Consider the following 16,217-nt stretch of genomic DNA (forward strand, 5'->3'; position numbering starts at 1 on the left):
CCGGCGACCACATCCCCTCCCCACAGCTTCATGGACACACACCCCAAGATGACAGGCCTCCCCGCTGCTCCTTGGACAATCTCACTCAGAACCAAAGGCCAGTGACTGGGCCGTGAGCACCAACCAAGCAGCCTGGCCCTGTGCCCTCCACACCTCCCAAGTCATTGCATCTGTGCTCAGTGGACCTCCAGGGCTTCAAACTCTCTGAGCAGGACATGAGTGCATAGCCTGTGGCCACAGGGACTCGTCGGGGGGTGCTGAGGGGCAGGGGCAGGATTCTCGCCTGCCCCACAGGGTCCATGGTGCCTCAAAGCACTCTGAGATGGGAGCACTGACTCATCTTGCCTCTCTGTCCCCTTCTCTCCCAACAGCCTCATGTCACCTCCACACCTCTCTCTGGTCTGGCCCTGCCACACCCCTTGGCATGCCTCCCCTTCGCACTCCCAGCCCCCAGGGCTGGCTCTGAACTCACCTTTTTTCCTAGAGGGGTCCTCGAGCAAGTGCAGGAGCCTGCTAACGGCGCTAGTGCTCCCTGAGAACTGAAGCTTTAAGTCATTCTCTCGCATTCTAACCCGTGCCGGGCGGCTGTCTGGTCACCCTCGACAAATACCCACCCCTCACCTGCTCCCTCCATCCTTCGATCCTTCATCGTAACCAGACAGGAAGTCTGTCCCTCCCACTCCTTTCCACTCCACCCTATGCCATCCCAAGAAAGTGGCCTCAGAGTCATGGGATGGTCCCCAAAATAATGCATTTGAACTCCACATCAGGTAGTCTATTTTTCTAAGTTTCCAAAAGCAGGGTTTTGACTTTTTTTTGTTTTGGTGTTCGGTTGGTTGTCTTTTTTTTTTTTTTTTTCCATTGGGAAAAAGTAATTATGGACACAGTTTACCAAATTCTTGATTGTGTCAGAATTCCAAGACTGAAAGACCCTAAACTGCCCCCCACCAAATATTTTAAAGAGATAAATATATACTGTATATGTTATATAATTTATTTTAAGCTATAATACATTTCCTATTTTCGCATTTTCAATAAAATGTCTCTAATACTAAGTTCCTGCTGTCAGACACGGATGGGATGGATGAGTATGGTCTGTGATGGGCAGCGGGACCCAGTCAGCCTTCTGAGGGTCTCTGCAAAGGATGAGGAGATGAGTAAACCAGAGGGCTTTGTCCTGGGGTCCGGGACCATCCATGGGTGTAGATTCTGAGTTGGCGGAACATCAAACAGGAAAAGGCATATCCTGCAGCTAAATTCCTTGTCCTCAGTTGTCTGTGGCTTTCATCTCTCTTGCAAGACCACCGAGGGCACTTGCCAGCCAGAGTTGGCAGCCGCATGTCAGAACCTGGGGATGGGGGGCCGGAACAATCCTCAGGCATGCCCTGAACCATCTCCAACAAGCAGAGCTCAAACCTTTCGGGGTTCAGAGGCAACATCTGAGCTGGGGTGGGGATGGGGTGGGAGGACAAGAAAAACTAATTGTATCTGCTTTTTTAAAAGTCCATGTCCAGAAAATTAAACAGCCGTTATTTTTTATCATGTGTATTTGATTTCGTGCTTATGGGCTTGCAGTGGGACTGGGTCTGACACGGTGGGTTTCTGTGGGTTTCCTGAAATCAAGGGAAGATCTGAGCCACTCCTTAGGGTGAGACAATCTGGGATTCAGAAGGCAGCATTGTGTGTCTTTCTTTTTCTTTTTTTCTTTTTTTTTTTTTTTTTTTTGGTTTGGGCCACACCCGGTGGTGCTCAGGGGTTACTCCTGGCTGTCTGCTCAGAAATAACTCCTGGCAGGTACAGGGGAACATATGGGACACCGGGATTTGAACCAACCACCTTTGGTCCTGGATCGGCTGCTTGCAAGGCAAACGCCGCTGTGCTATCTCTCCAAGCCCATTGTGTGTCTTTCGAGGTTTGGAAAATACAGGTTCAGGATAAAAGTAGGTAGCTGCGCATTTCTATGAGGGTCCCTGCATCTGTGAGGGATCCCAAAATTGCAGGGTTGCAAAACTGCATCTTGAACCCTATAAGCTGGACTTCCAGGGCCGGCTCTGAGGTGATTGTGCCAACATGAACAGCCACTCCTGATACAGGCTCTGGGCTTCTGCATCCACGAGAGTCAGTTCCATCAGGTCCTTTGTTTCTAGAAATATTGAATCTGGGACTGAAGAGATAGCCCAGCAGGAAGGCATTTGCCTTATAACTGACTCAGGACAGGCCTGGGTTCAGTTCCCGGCATCCCATATGGTCCCCTGAGCCTGCCAGAAGCGATTTCTGAGCACAGAGCCAGGAGTAATCCCTGAGCACTGCCGGGGGGTGTGGCTCAGAAACTAAATATAAGTTATATTGAATCTGAAACTCCACATTCCCTAGATGTGTTTAAACTGCCATGGGGCCGAGTGAGAATCTGACAAATGCAGACAGTACTGTTTGTGCCGAGCAGGTCCTGCCCCCAGACCATGTTCTCTGCTTGCTGGCCCACTGTGGGGCCCCTCAGCCTGTCACTCTGCCTAGTATCACAACCCTGCAGATACCAGACAAAGGGGCCCCAATTCCTGCCCCCATCACAGTGACCAGAGTGGTCCGCTCTCTTGGGGCCTCTGTGCCACTATGGAGACACTTGTTTTTCAGCCAGAATTTTGGGTCAAAGTTTGAGACACTCCTGCAGGTGGTAATTTCCAGCTTCTATTTCTGTCCTTGGGAGTGACAGAACAACACATGCTTCCTCTGAGGACCTGACAGTACCTAAACCAGGAGAGAGGATGAAGGAAGGCAGCACAGGTCTGGTGGCCTGGTCACCTCAGGGCCAGAGAGCTATAGCAAAAGGCTCTGGGTTCAAACCCAGGACCCAGCCTGGCCCGAAGCCAGAAAATGAGCTGATGTTGGTTAAGTTCTGCTTGGTGGCCAAAGGGAAAGGGGTGGCAGAGGTGTGGGACTTTCTGGAGAGACTGTTTCCCTCTCTGTATGAGGACGGGGGGCTGCCTCGCTACCAAAGCCCCTCAAGTGGACCCCACCTGTGCTTCTGTTAGAAAGCACCTTGGCCAGGTCTATGTGAGGCCAGAAGCATTCTTCTCTCTGCTTTTCCTGCTTTCAGCCAGGGTCTTTCAAAGATTAAAGGTACTGGGTTCTATCCCTCAGAAAGGAGAGGCCCTAAGCTCTATTTCTCTCAGGGGAGAGGCCCCAAGTTCTGTCCCTGAGTGAGAATATTAGGGTTTGAGTTGACACCAAGTCGGCACTGATAAGTCAGAGACCACCTCCGATAATGCAAGATGCAAAAGGGAGTTTATTAAACTAGTCAAGGTTTAAGTCTCATCCAACCAAGGGTTAAATCTGTCTGAGTTAAATCAGCCTGAGTTATATCTGCAAGCAGTTTATATTGAGTTTACAGGTATCAACAACTCAAGCATTTTATTGGTTAATACAATAATGCAAGCATTTCATCCATTTGCACAGAAATCACCTCATACTTGTTGCAAGTCAGCCCCTGAAGAGGTTGACTGATGGAGGGATGGAGGATGAGGCCTTTCTCCTCCAGCTCGGACCACATGTCTGTTACCCTGTTTAGTTGGCAGTTCTGAGGTGAATGCCGCGGGAAGAAAGACAACAGGCAGTCAGGTTTCTGAAGAAAACAGCTCTTTATTCCGTGAAGAGGCCAAAGCCAAAAGGCCTAAGAATAGGTCCAGGACAAAAAGCCCCTCGCCTTCCGTAGACCCTTGTTTTTATGCCCCAGAATCAGGTACCACCCAATGGTGGGAGCAGAATCAGGTACCACCCTAGGGTGGGAGCAGAATGCCAGGTCACACCCTAGGGTAGGGCACAATCACCGATCAGGGTAGGATCAGTGATATAATAATCCCATTAAAATGTTTACATACACAACAATACTCATAGTTGATGTCTCAACTTATTGCTGACTCAACTTTGTATCAGAGGGTCGTTGGTGGAACATGTCCTTATCAGGTGGAACATTCGCGCCCACCTAGTTCCTCTATTTCAGCTGAACAGGGAGGGTCTTGCCCTTTACAGGGTACATTTTGCGGTTTTATTTTTAAGCTAACACCCTCTGCCTATGGGGAAGTTATAGAATGGAAAAATATTTTATAGTGGCTTTACTGGGGGACTTGGGACCACCTTGGTCCTAGGCCCATGGGTTCTCACAAGAGGCCCCTCACAGGGGAGAGAGGCCCCACCTGGGCTCCATCCCTCAGTGAAACAAACAAAGTAAAAAAAAAAAAAAAAAAAAATAGGGTGGGAGTCTGATTTAACCAGTCGGGTCTCTGTACCCTTTGATTTAAGTCAACCGCAAAAGTCAATGTTAGGATCTGGAGTCGAAGGACAAGACCACACAATTGAAATAAAGCAAAGCAAAACTTTATTTCTAACAGCATGCACCAAGCTGACTGGTCAGGGTAACCTCTCACAAGAGGCAACCCTGCCACCACCACCACCATGGGCTACAAGCAAGTTTATATGAGTATATGCAAGGTCTGCTTCATCTTGCTGACCTTTAAACTAATAGGCTGGTGTCTAGTGAGGGTTTTCCACAGTTCCTGCTATCTTAGCCCTAACAAGATATTTGCTATGGCCAGGTGTCCCAGGGTGGAGTTTATGGCCTTGGGAGCCGTGAGAGAGCTGTGAGATTTTTGCAATTGGAAACATAAGCTTTGTTAGACTTAAATCAACAAAATGGGGTCCCTTCTGCTCTAGACTCCACATTCCCTCTTCTTTTGGCCCTGAGTCAAATCTTAAGGTCCCTTTGGCTCTAGACTCCACAATCAGTACAGATTAAATGTCACATTTAAACAAGGCATGTGTGTGACTTAACTCATGTAGGCTTTTCCCACTATGAACACACAAGACCTCGCTTACCCCTCAGGCTTTGGGACCTGAGAGGGGCTGTACTCCACATTATCAAATACCTTTTATACTTTGCATACTCTTTTTTTATGGAGAGTATTGTACCCAGTGGTGCTCAGGGCTTACTTGTGGCTCTGTACTCAGGGAGCACTCCTGATGGGTTCAGGGGACCCTATGGAGTGCCAGAAGTCCATCCAAGGTTGGCCACATGCAGGGCAGATTTCCTACCCACTCCACTATCTCTCTGGCCCCAGCTTTTGGCATCTTGATTTTCATCCAACGGTTAATCTGTTTACATTTCCCAGGTCCCATGACTCAGGTCTGAGTACTGTTTCCCTTTTGCCAGATATCCAAGACATTTAATATTTATCTGTTGACTTAGTGGCTAGATCCTCTCACACCTAGTATATCCCTCTTACCTGTTGTCGCTCCCCACAGGCCTTCACATTTCGTTTTGTATCTGATGAAACATTTACTTCTCAGAACCCATCCAAGCAAAAATCCTTCTCTGGAATCCAGCTGTCCCTTATGCTTCTGGGAAACAGAATTCCAAATTCAGCCATGCACCAGGATAGAGAGCTGGGGGAAGAGGGGATGAACCAGAATGAAAGCAACATTCTCTCTTCAAATGTACCATCTTGAGGGCCTGCGAGATAGTACAGGGGTTCAGGCACTTGTCTTGCATGTAGCTGACCCTGAATTCCATCCCTAGAACTCTAAATGTTTTAGCTGCATCAGGGGAGTGTGATAGGGGTTACTCCTAGGCACTCCTGAGTGCAGAGCCAGCTCCTGAGCATCATGGAGTGTAGCCCACAGCAACCCATAAAAAAAAAAAAAAAAAAAATAGACCAGAGGGCCAGAGCAATTGCACAAAGGGTAGGGTGTTAGCCTTGCTCATTGTTGACATGGTTCAATCCCTGAGGATTAAACTGTATCAAACAGTTTAATACTAAACAGTTTAATGTGGGTCGAGGAGCCAGAGAGAGATTACAGTGGGTAGGGAACTTGCCTGCATGTGGTCGACCCAGGTTCGATCCTTGGCATCCCATAGGGTCTCCCGAGCACCACCAGGAGTGATCCCTGAACACAGAGCCAGGAGTAATTTTAAGCACTGAAGGGTGTGGCATCCCACCCCCCAAAAAAAGGATGAGTCAAGGTTTTGAAATCCTGATCTTGATTTCTCTGCTAGATTCTAATCATCCTACACCATTCACCCCGCACCTTGCACAATATGAGGGGTAGGAGGGACCCTCCCCAAAGGTGGTGACAAGTCTGGATACATTCCTAGATACCATCTTGGGAGTGTTTATCAGATATAGAGGGAGGAAGCATCACCCACTTATTTTTCCTTCCAGTCCCACTGGAGCAAGACCAGTGGGAAGCTGGCATTATGGCAGTGAGTATGGTGGGGGGGAAGCTGGCAAAGGGGTGTGGGTACGGGGTGGGCTGCTCTCAGTCCTGCTCACCAAGCCAGCATCAACTTCCTTCTACCAGTGCTCCCAGAGCCCATCCCATACTTCCCCAGTCTCCCGGCCTACCACCATAACAGGCACCATTTTGGTTTTTTTTGGTTTGGGGGCCACACCCGGCGGTGCTCAGGGGTTACTCCCAGCTCTGTGCTCAGAAACCACTCCTGGCAGGCACAGGGAACCATATGGAATGCTGGGGATAAAACCCGGTCCATCCCCGGGGTATTATCCCCAGCATCCGGGTAGGCCGTGTGCAAGGTAAAAAGTCCTCCCTCTGTGCTATTGCTCCTGTCCCAACAGGCACCTTTCAAGTTGGGTCGATAAAGTCTGTGTCTTGTGATTTCAGTGCTGTGGATTCCCCGTGGCTTGGATATTTAGTTCTGTCCAGCCTTAAAGCCACCAATGACCCTGAGTCCCTTTGGCCCCTAGCCCTGTTATTTCACGTCTTTCTCCCCCTCCGCTCTATTGCTCTATTTCTTTGCTTCTCTTTACTAGATTCAGGGGTCAAGAGTGTTCTTTTGGGACCGGGCGGTGGCGCTCGAGGTAAGGTGCCTGCCTTACCTGCGCTAGCCTAGGAGACGGACCGCGGTTCGATCCCCCGGCGTCCCATATGGTCCCCCAAGCCAGGAGCGACTTCTGAGCGCATAGCCAGGAGTAACCCCTGAGCGTCACCGGGTGTGGCCCAAAAACCAAAAAAAAAAAAAAAAAAAAAGAGTGTTCTTTTAAACTACTGCTCAAGGTTTTTAACCCCACCTGTGTGTGAAGGGATAAGTGGCCAGGGTTGCCCTGCCTGACCCAGGCTTTCCCTGGCCACATACTGGGAGTCCCGGGAACTGTTTCTCCTACCCCAGCACAGACTGGGGATCTCCATATCCTTCCTCCCTCTTCTCTCCCACACCATGGAGTGCTCCTCCATGATTCTTGTCACTTAATGACGCTCCCCTGCCTGTCCTACCCACTCTCCCTCCCCTCCTAGGATCCTTAGCCAGTCCCAAGGTTTAGCTTGGCTGTTTAGCCCTTCTAGGGTCTGTAGGCCCCAAAGCCTCCCCTCATCCAGCACCAGCTTTTCGAGAAGGCTCTTCCTTGCACTCTGATCTGAGCATTTATGAGATGGACCCAGCTGCCTCTTCCTACTACTCAGAAACTCAGTGCAGGGCCAGGAAGAGGGAAGAATTTCAGGCAGGGTGAGAAGCAGCTGCACCCAAAGATGGGGACAGTGGGCAGCACCCCCTCCTCCCCAGTCCTGCCCTGGCCTTTCTACTGCCATGTCCCAAGACATCTGCTGGAAGCAGCTTGAGGTCTCCTTCTGCTCCCAGCAGTGTCACTTCTGGCTCTGCAACTGGGAATTACACAATGGTGCTCAGGGGACCACATGGGACGCCGGGGACCCAATATAGGTTGACCACATGCAAGGTAAACACCTTCCTGCTACATTATCGCTCACTATCGCTCTGGCCCCTCGGAAACAATTTGTAAAGAACATTCTGAAGAGAGAGAGACAGACAGAGACAGAGACAGAGAGACAGAGACAAACAGAGAGACAGAGACAGACAGAGAAGAGAGAGAATTGAGGGTGAGGGGTTGCATGTCTGTTTTGCAGTGCTTTTGTGAGGGTTCTCTTCTGGAGTGTAAGTCTGTGTAGATGTTTGGGTTTAGGGTGTGTGAGTCTGTGGTGTGTGTGATTCTGGGGTATGTGTGTGTCTGAGATGTGTATAAATCTGTGGGATGTATTTGTTGGGTGTGAGTGTCTGGAGATGTGTCTGAGGTATGTGTGTCAGGGCTGTGTGTCTAGGTTATGTGTGTGTGTCGCGTGTGGGGGTATATGTGTCTGGGGTGTGTGTCTGGGTTATGTGTGTATGTGTGTTTAAGTCTGTGTGTGTACCTGTAGGTGTATAAGTCTGTGTGTGTCTGGAGTGTGTGTGGGGGGGGAGGGCAAGGGGTGAGGTCTCAAACCTACCAACAGGTCACTTTGAGAGGCCCCTAAGAGCTGGTAGGGGCTCACCCCTTCAGAGGTAAGGACTCAGGGGCTGACCTAGCTGCTTCATCACAGCTGAGCAAAGTTGAGCAGCCGTAGGCTGGCCTCAAGAGACCTGGACACCCCTTCTTTTCATGAACCCTAGGCCTGTTCAGCTTCTCAACCTGCAGCTTTGCCCCCAGCACCAGGACTCCCGAGGCAGAGCCCATTACCAGGAAGTACCTAGTTCCTTATATCCACATGGCGGTCATTGGGCAGAGCCCCCAGCAGCATCCAGGGGTCACAGGGGAACTCCACCCTCCCACATCCCACAGGAGATGAAGATAACTGGATCCACATTGGGACCTGGGCAGGCCAGGACTTCTGAGAGGCTAACAGCAGCTAGGGGAGTTGGGGGGCTCCGGAGAAAGATGGGGCCCTCACCAGTGAAACCAGTGGAGCCTCCCAGTGCTGCTGGCACGTACCCAGCTGGCTGTGTTCAAAGTCAGTGCCCGGGCCACTGTGCTCTTGCCCACCGTGTCTCCAGGTGCTGCAAGGAGCTAAGTTCTGGTGGGTTTGAGCAGGGTCAGTGACCTCGGGGACCTGCCCCAGCTGGAGCTGCCAGGGTTACAGGGTTCTTTGAGATGCTTCCAAAGTACTGCTGGTGCCAGAGAACAAATAGTAAGGGCAGTAGCCCGGGAGGGGAGGCAGGGGCCAGGCACACACCAGAGTTCAGCCTAGAAGGCCCCGGTGACTCTAAGTTCCGCCAACTCAAACCTGGCTCCTGATCTCCCAACCACCCTTGGAAAAGTCACAGATGCCTCGGGCTGGGTCTTGCTCCGGGGCCAGAGCAAAAGTTGAGGCAGCAACTGAGCAAGACACAAGCCCCACCGCATCAGGGCGCCACTGTGTACCACCTCAGAGGCACTTAACACCCTAACCCAGGAGGGGGAGCCCCAGTGGGCCCTAGCAGCCCCAAATCACCTGCCCCTCAGATGCCCTCTGAAGGGTGAATCTGCACTTCCGAGTGTCCAAAGTCAAGGCTGTGAGGATCTGAGGGGCTCCTCGACCCACCGACCCACTCATCCCCATGGAAACTTAGGCTGCCCTTTGTATCCCAAGAGCACAAGGCAGCCTTGTGTGACTTTTTTGTTTTTGAGCCACATCCAGGTCAGCCGTGTGCAGGGCAAATGCCCTGCTACTGTCCTATCACTCCACCACCACCATGGCCCTTGTATGACTATTAACACATTGCAAGGGAAGGTGTGGGATCACAGGATTTGCCTGTCTCTGTCAATCAACACCTACATGGTTCCTCATTATATGTTATGCTATGAATGCAACACCTCCAATTGGTAGTGAAACCGTATGATCCCACCTTCTAGGTGTGATGTTTTTCCATAGGTAAAAAGTGAGGATGGAAGAGGAGGGTTCTCTTTTGTTCCCGGAGTTTCATCTAGTGGCTGCTTTGAGGGTGGTCTGCAGACTGGAGTTAGGGTAAGGTGGGGAATTTTTAAGTCTTTTCTTTTACAAAGTGTGTGTGACTATTTTGCAGAGCTCCTTCTGGTTCAGACCTGTCTCACCAGTATTCAGGGACGTAACCAGGAGGGATTAGACTCAAGAGGAAAAAGTGGGTGCATGTGGCTGCCAGAGATATGCCCCTGCTAGTCAAGGGTCCCAGGAGCCTGGCAAGCACCAGCTGCAAAGGGAATCTATGGCTTCATTAATTCCCCCGCCCCAAGGGGACCTTTCCAGTCCCATCCTCCCAGATCATCAGGCCCTTTCAGTGGCAGCGACTCTGGCTCAGAAACCTTGGGAGTTTCTCAACCTGGTCCAGGAATACAGGCACCTTGGCTCACCCCACAATGGGGGCCTGCTTCGTGGAAGCCTCAGTAAGGCACCTCCATTGCTTCAGCGACAATCAAGACTCAGTGAATCCAGACAAGGTTCACACACCCCACTCCAAGGCAAGCACGCCCCCATCTGGGGTCGCAAACGATGCTCTAGGCTCCTGGGACATTATGAGTGAGCCCTATTAGGTCTGGAAAGCAGAAAACACCCTCTCCCCTTTGGTCCACTGAAACCCAGTAAGGTCCTCAAAGTTAGGCACAGAAGCAACCACACGTCTGAGTTTCCAATGTGTGAATTTATTCTGGGTTATCTTAAAGTCCTCAGTGAGGTCTGCAGATACAGACCAGGGGCTCTGACAGGAAGACAGGAGATGAGTGGATCAGGAGCCTTGGGAGGGTTTCTGTGGGGGGCCAGCCATGGATGATCTTCAGGAACAAGCTGACAGCGGTCAACGTCTGCTGGACTCACCACATGCCAACAATTCCAGGAGCACAGTAGACACGAGAAGGAGCTCACTTGGGACCTAAGTCCATTCTGGTTTTGTTCCCACATGGAAATAGAAGTGACAGGCACTTGCGAGGACTGCAGGGGCTTCTGGGAGGGTGACTTAACCTTAGCACCATTTATGTGAAGAGAGATGAAGGCTTTGTTCAATACACAAAATCCCAACAATGATGAAGTGCAAACAAGTACTTGGAAGCAACTGCTTCCAGGGCAAAGGGCCCTGCCTCTGGGCCCTGTATCTGTCCACACTGAACCCTGTTCCAGCAATTTCCATCCTAACAGAACCTAAGTGGATAAGACAGGAAACTCACTAAGGGCTCTCCTCCACGCAGAGCCCTGGCTTGCAGCAGGCAGCTCCAGAACTGAGATACCCCGCAACCACGGGGTGTGGACACACATGTACAATGCTGTTTCAAGACCATGAATTGACGCATGTTGCCAGACACGGTGGCCGCTCAGCAGCAGCCCGAGGCTCGCTGCAGAGATTGGGACTGAGGAAAAAGGCTACTGAAAGGCTGCAACAGCGATGCCTGTTTGCCTGGAGAAAAAGTCAGTGGCTGAAGCACTGAGGTCAGAATGCAGAGATGGTGCCCTCAGGAGAGGATCTGCCCTACTGGGCATCAAGAAATCTGAGAGGGGCCAAAGCCAAGGGCAGCAGGAAAACTAGGTCTGACCCGGCCTCTGGGTCGCAGCTACCCCACCACTCAGCCAGGCTGTGAAAAGAACTGTTAGAGGAGGCCGAACTTGCAGAAGAGCTTAGCAGGGGAGAGGCAGAAAGGCTCTCAAGGGCAGTGTCCAGCCTGGGGGTACAGAGAACTCATGTAATACAGGAGGGGGTTGCTTAAGTAGAGAGCGCCAGGGACCAATGCCAGGCCTAGAGGAATTTCAATGGGCTCCCACCATCTGTTTCTGAGATTAGCTAGTCACTTAGAGATCAATCTCAGAGTCATTTCACTGACCCATCCCCCAAAGGCCAATCTGGGCTGAGCTCACTTGACTCTGCCTCTCCTAGCCACAAGAGCAGGAATGACCAATGGAATCCAGACGTGGGGAACTGAAATTATACACACCACAACCAGAATGTTCTTGAAAACATTGCTCTGCCTGTGTTCCCCATAGCCTGATCCTTTGAGGGCCAGGCTCCAGGTGCTGTGCTAAGCGAGAAAGCATGGAGACCCATGGGATCTTAGAGAGCAATGGAAAACTTGCCTTTTTCTTTTTAGGTCTTTATCAACATGGAAGTTACCACCACAATTTCTGAACACTCTCATAATACTTTGCATAGGACGAGGGGAGAAGTGTAAAATGTAAACAGCTGAGTTGCCCAGAATTTCTGTCCACAAAGATCGTCATTTTCAAAATGCATAGATGACCAGAATCATGAAGGCATCTCCATCCATGACAGAGACCAGCACAGACCCAGTGCCACTCCGCAGGAAAGATACCTACAACCCTGATGATCCACCACACACACCGAATTGTGCTTTTCAAAGTTGCCAGAAGGAAAGGGAACCACAGAGAGCGCCAACACAAACACCAAGTTACCAGCACCAATGTGGAGTGGCAGAGCACGCACAAGGTCCTTGGTAGGTAGGACCTTCTTCTGGCTCAGGACCCCCGAAGTCGAGGCCCTGCTGCAGTTCCCGTATCAGCAGCCTCCCCACTGCGCACACACATCAAGCCAGACTGGATTCCAACACACCATGTATGAATGTGTATACACGTGGCTGAGAGGAGGCCAAAGCGAAACAGCAACAGCTTGCATAGTTAGATATGTCCTGAGTTTAGCATTTCAGGGAAAGCAAAGCTGACCTTTAACGAAAGGCACATCCCTCCCATCCCTCCCCAAGTTAACAGGTTCGAGGTCACTCTAATAAACTATTTGACTTGGCCCAAGGAAAGACTCAAATTACTGTTAAGGCTTGGATTCCATCCGAGGGCCTTGGTGCCAGTCCAGACGCCGCCAGGATGGTCGGAAATATCAATGACGCTCCTGTCCCACACCTGAGGGGCACGGGTCCCATCAGCATGGGACAATGCTCCGTTCCCGCCTCGGCCCCTTCTCCAGCCGCTCAGCCCATGCAGTGGCCCCACGCTGTTCTTCCAGGACACGAAGAGTCCAAGGTGAGGCTCCCCGGGATAGAAAGAATGTATTCCGGCCGAAGGGAGGCTCCTCAGGTACAAAACTCTTTATTTTATGAAAAAGCTGCAGTCTGTGCCTCACGGAGCCACGGGGAGCCTGCTCAGCCCTCACAGGCTGGTCTCCTCGCATACTCTCACGGGGACGTTGTAGTGCCGGTCATCCTCGGCAATCAGGGTCACCGTGGGCCAGTCCTCGGGGGGATCTGTGGGATACACTGTGACGAACTCCTCCGTGTTGTGCTTGGACAGGCGGTATACCTGGATGCTGTGGTGCACCGCATAGGCGAGGAGGAACATTTCCACCTGCAGAGAGGACAGGAACTGAGGGTGGCAGAAGAAGGGGGTACGGGCCCTCCTGCCCTGGCCTGTCCTCCTCCTCCACAGTGCTGAGAGGACAGCAGAGCATCAGGGAAGGGCCATGTACCCAGAAGGACAAAGCTTTCTTGCAGGAGGGCTGCACGGAAGTAAGTAACTCCGACACTGAGAACACCGACTACTTCTACAAAGAGAGTGAACGGGGGGCCTTGCAGGGCCCCAGAATAACCATCACCCAAAGACCAGCACCCACGGGGTGGGGTCTTCCAGGGGTCACCCGAGCCAGACGGCTTCACACAGCATTGGACAGGTTATGGGACAGGTGCAGGTTACGGGAGGTGAACCTCAGAAAACTAACAAGTGCCCGTGAGGATCAGGATCTAGGAGATTCTGGAGAATTCCTGGGGTGGCAAAGAGTGCAGTCCCTTTAACAAGTTCCTCAAGAGGTCAGAGAGATAGTATAGCAAGTAGGATGCTCGCCTTGCACACAGTTGATTTGGAGTTAGATCCCCCAAGCCTGCCAGGAGTAAGTCCTAAGTACCATTGGGTGTGGCCCCAAAAGACCCCAAAATAAAAAAATTAAAACGTCCCTCAAATTGATAAACAGAACTACCATTCGACCCAGGGATAGTCTCAAGTATACTGGCAGGAGAAAACATACAAGCACATGAGTGTGCAGAAGATATGAGTCCTAATAATGAAACAGCACGACCCCATCCACCCTGAGACGCCAAGCGAAAGGTGCTACAGGCCTGCAGCAGGTGGCAATGTCCCACCAAGTGAGAGAAGCCATCACAGGCCCCGCCCCACAGTGAGGGAGAGAAAGAGGGAAGAAGCTGCTGCCCATGAGATGGCACATGAGGAACAGCCAGCCCCTGGGACCTACCACAAAGTGTTGAGCTGCCTGGGAGACAGCTTGCTCGGCCCTAAATTAAAAGGGTAAGGTTTAAGGCATGGAAACCATTGTTCAAACAAAGTCCAGTTTGTTTTTCTTTACTTTTCTTTTCCTTCCTTCCTTTCTCTTTCTTTCCTTCTTTCTTGTCTTTCTTCTTTCATTGTTCAAAGCCCAGTTTCTTTCTTTCCCTCCCTCCCTCCCTTCCTTCTTTTTCTTCTTCCTTTTTTTTTTTTTGGTTTTTGGTTTTTAGTTTTCAGGCCACACCCAGTGGCGCTTGGGCGCCAGGTTACTCCTAGCTCTGCATTCAGAACTCCTGGCAGGCTTGGCGGACCACATGGGATGACGGGTAGAAAATCCAGGTCTGTCCCGAGTCAGCTGCGTACAAAGCAAAAGCCCTACTGCTGCGCTATCACTCCAGCCCCTAAAACCCAGTTTCTATCCCCGGCAACCCATATGGTCCCCTGAGTAATGCCAGAAGTAATTCCTGAGCACACTGAGGGCAACCCCAAATCAATCAATTAATCAGAAAGTCCCTAGATAGGACTCTCAGTGACCTGCCAGGGCTCAGGTGCTGACCCAGTCCTGCTTCCACACCTCTGTAGACTGTGGGTGCCAAGATGAGGCCAAGATGAGGCCAAGGAAGTACCAGGGATCCTCCTGGCTCTCCTTTTCTTCTTTTGGTTTTTGGTGACACTCAGGGGTTACTCCTGGTTATGTGCTCTAAAATCGCTCGTAGGTTGGGGACCATATGGGACACTGGGGGATCGAATCACTGTCTGTCCTAGGTTAATGTGTGCAAGGCAAACGCCCTACAGCTTGCACCACTGCTCTGGTCCCATGGCCCCCTTCTTACCTGGAGTCCTCGTCTTTCCTTTTCCTGTTGGACTGAACCTTCTAAGGTATGTGCTCTAGTGTTGAGCCATATCCAGGCTGTGGATCACTGTCTGGACGGAGCTAGCCCAACCATGAGGACACTCGAAGTATCCTCACAGCTAACAACTGAGCCTTCTCAGAAACCACCCAGGGGCCCAAGGCCTCCTGCTCGCAATCAGATGACAAATGAGCAAGGCCCATTATCAGGAGGTTGCCCAGCCCCTCCTGAGCCCATGGAACACTCAGATCAGTGACTATTCCTGTGAGCTTCTCAGCCACCCAGCCTACCACGACAGCTAAACTGCCAGTCAAGGCCAGAGGGCTTCCCGGAGTGCAACACACCTGCTCCAGGCCACCAGTGTGACCAACGTGGTTGAGATGGTTCCTCAGCAGCTGCTCGGGGTTGTTGGATGTGTCACGGGCAAACAGCAGCACAGAGAAGAAGGGCACTTCCTTGCCCTTCTCCCTGTCCTCATAGAGTTCAATAGCTCTGTTGAGCATTAGGAATTTCAAAGCTTCATACAGTTTATATTCCTCGGCTTCGTTTGTGAACAGTTCATCACAAGCTACCTGCCTTGCTTCCAGGATGCTCAATTCTGCCAGGTCCGTCCACTAAAAGAAGAAAGTTGCGGTCATGGTTAGGTTTGGTTCTCAGAAAGCCCTGAGACACAGCCAAACTAGTTTCAAAGGCAGGCAAGCCGAGCCTGGGCCACCCGAGGTGCACAAAGGTCAAGTTTCCTTCCAACAAAGGTGCTCTTTAGAAGACACAAATCCCTCAGGCAGCCTCCTCCCACATTCAGAAACAAAAGTACAGGTGCTAAGGTGGTTCTGCAGCTGGGAATGGAAATTTCGGTTCCCCTAACTCACCTGGTAATGGAACTGTACCAGCCCAAGCAACTAAAGAAGACTCATGTGCAGGTGTGAGGCCCGTGAGTGATAAACACAAGCCAAGGGGGCTATGGAAGCAGTGTCCAAACAGAAACTCCAAACCCCGCAGCAAAGAAAGGGAGGAAGACTGAGAGATTCCCCCAAACATTGGTTCACTACACTGATCTCCGGACCCTTACAATCTACATAAGACCGGAACAATAATAGAGTGGGAAGAGTATTTGCCTTGCACACGGCCAACCCAGGTTCAATCCCCAGCATCCCATGTGATTCCCTAAGGCCCCAGGAATGATTTCTGAGCACAGAGCCAGGAATAACCCCTAAGCACCACCAGGTGTGGCTGTTCCCCTCCCCACCCCCCAAAAAAACAAAATAATCTACATGGATTTCCAAAGAATTAGTCCACATAGTACGGATTCCTTCTTCTACGAGTCTTCCTCCTCTGCAAATCTGGATTAATAACCCAGAG

The 16,217-nt window shown here is 51.1% G+C and overlaps 1 protein-coding gene across 5 annotated transcripts in view; it reads right to left on the reverse strand.

Moving 5' to 3' along the window:
- Positions 1–12,806: 12,806 nt before the first annotated feature.
- Positions 12,807–16,217, reverse strand: part of OTULIN (OTU deubiquitinase with linear linkage specificity) — a 32,874-nt gene continuing 29,463 nt past the window's right edge. For all 5 annotated transcript variants that reach the window (XM_049768266.1, XM_049768269.1, XM_049768268.1 and 2 more), the window contains 2 exons: positions 15,203–15,472; positions 12,807–13,080 (listed from right to left, as the gene is read on the reverse strand). In XM_049768266.1, the coding sequence (XP_049624223.1) occupies positions 12,886–13,080; positions 15,203–15,472 (465 nt within the window). In that variant the 3' untranslated portion in view covers positions 12,807–12,885. The remainder of the gene's footprint in view (positions 13,081–15,202; positions 15,473–16,217) is intronic.

This window comes from Suncus etruscus, chromosome 2, assembly GCF_024139225.1.
Source record: "Suncus etruscus isolate mSunEtr1 chromosome 2, mSunEtr1.pri.cur, whole genome shotgun sequence".
NCBI classification, from domain to species: Eukaryota; Metazoa; Chordata; class Mammalia; order Eulipotyphla; family Soricidae; genus Suncus; species Suncus etruscus.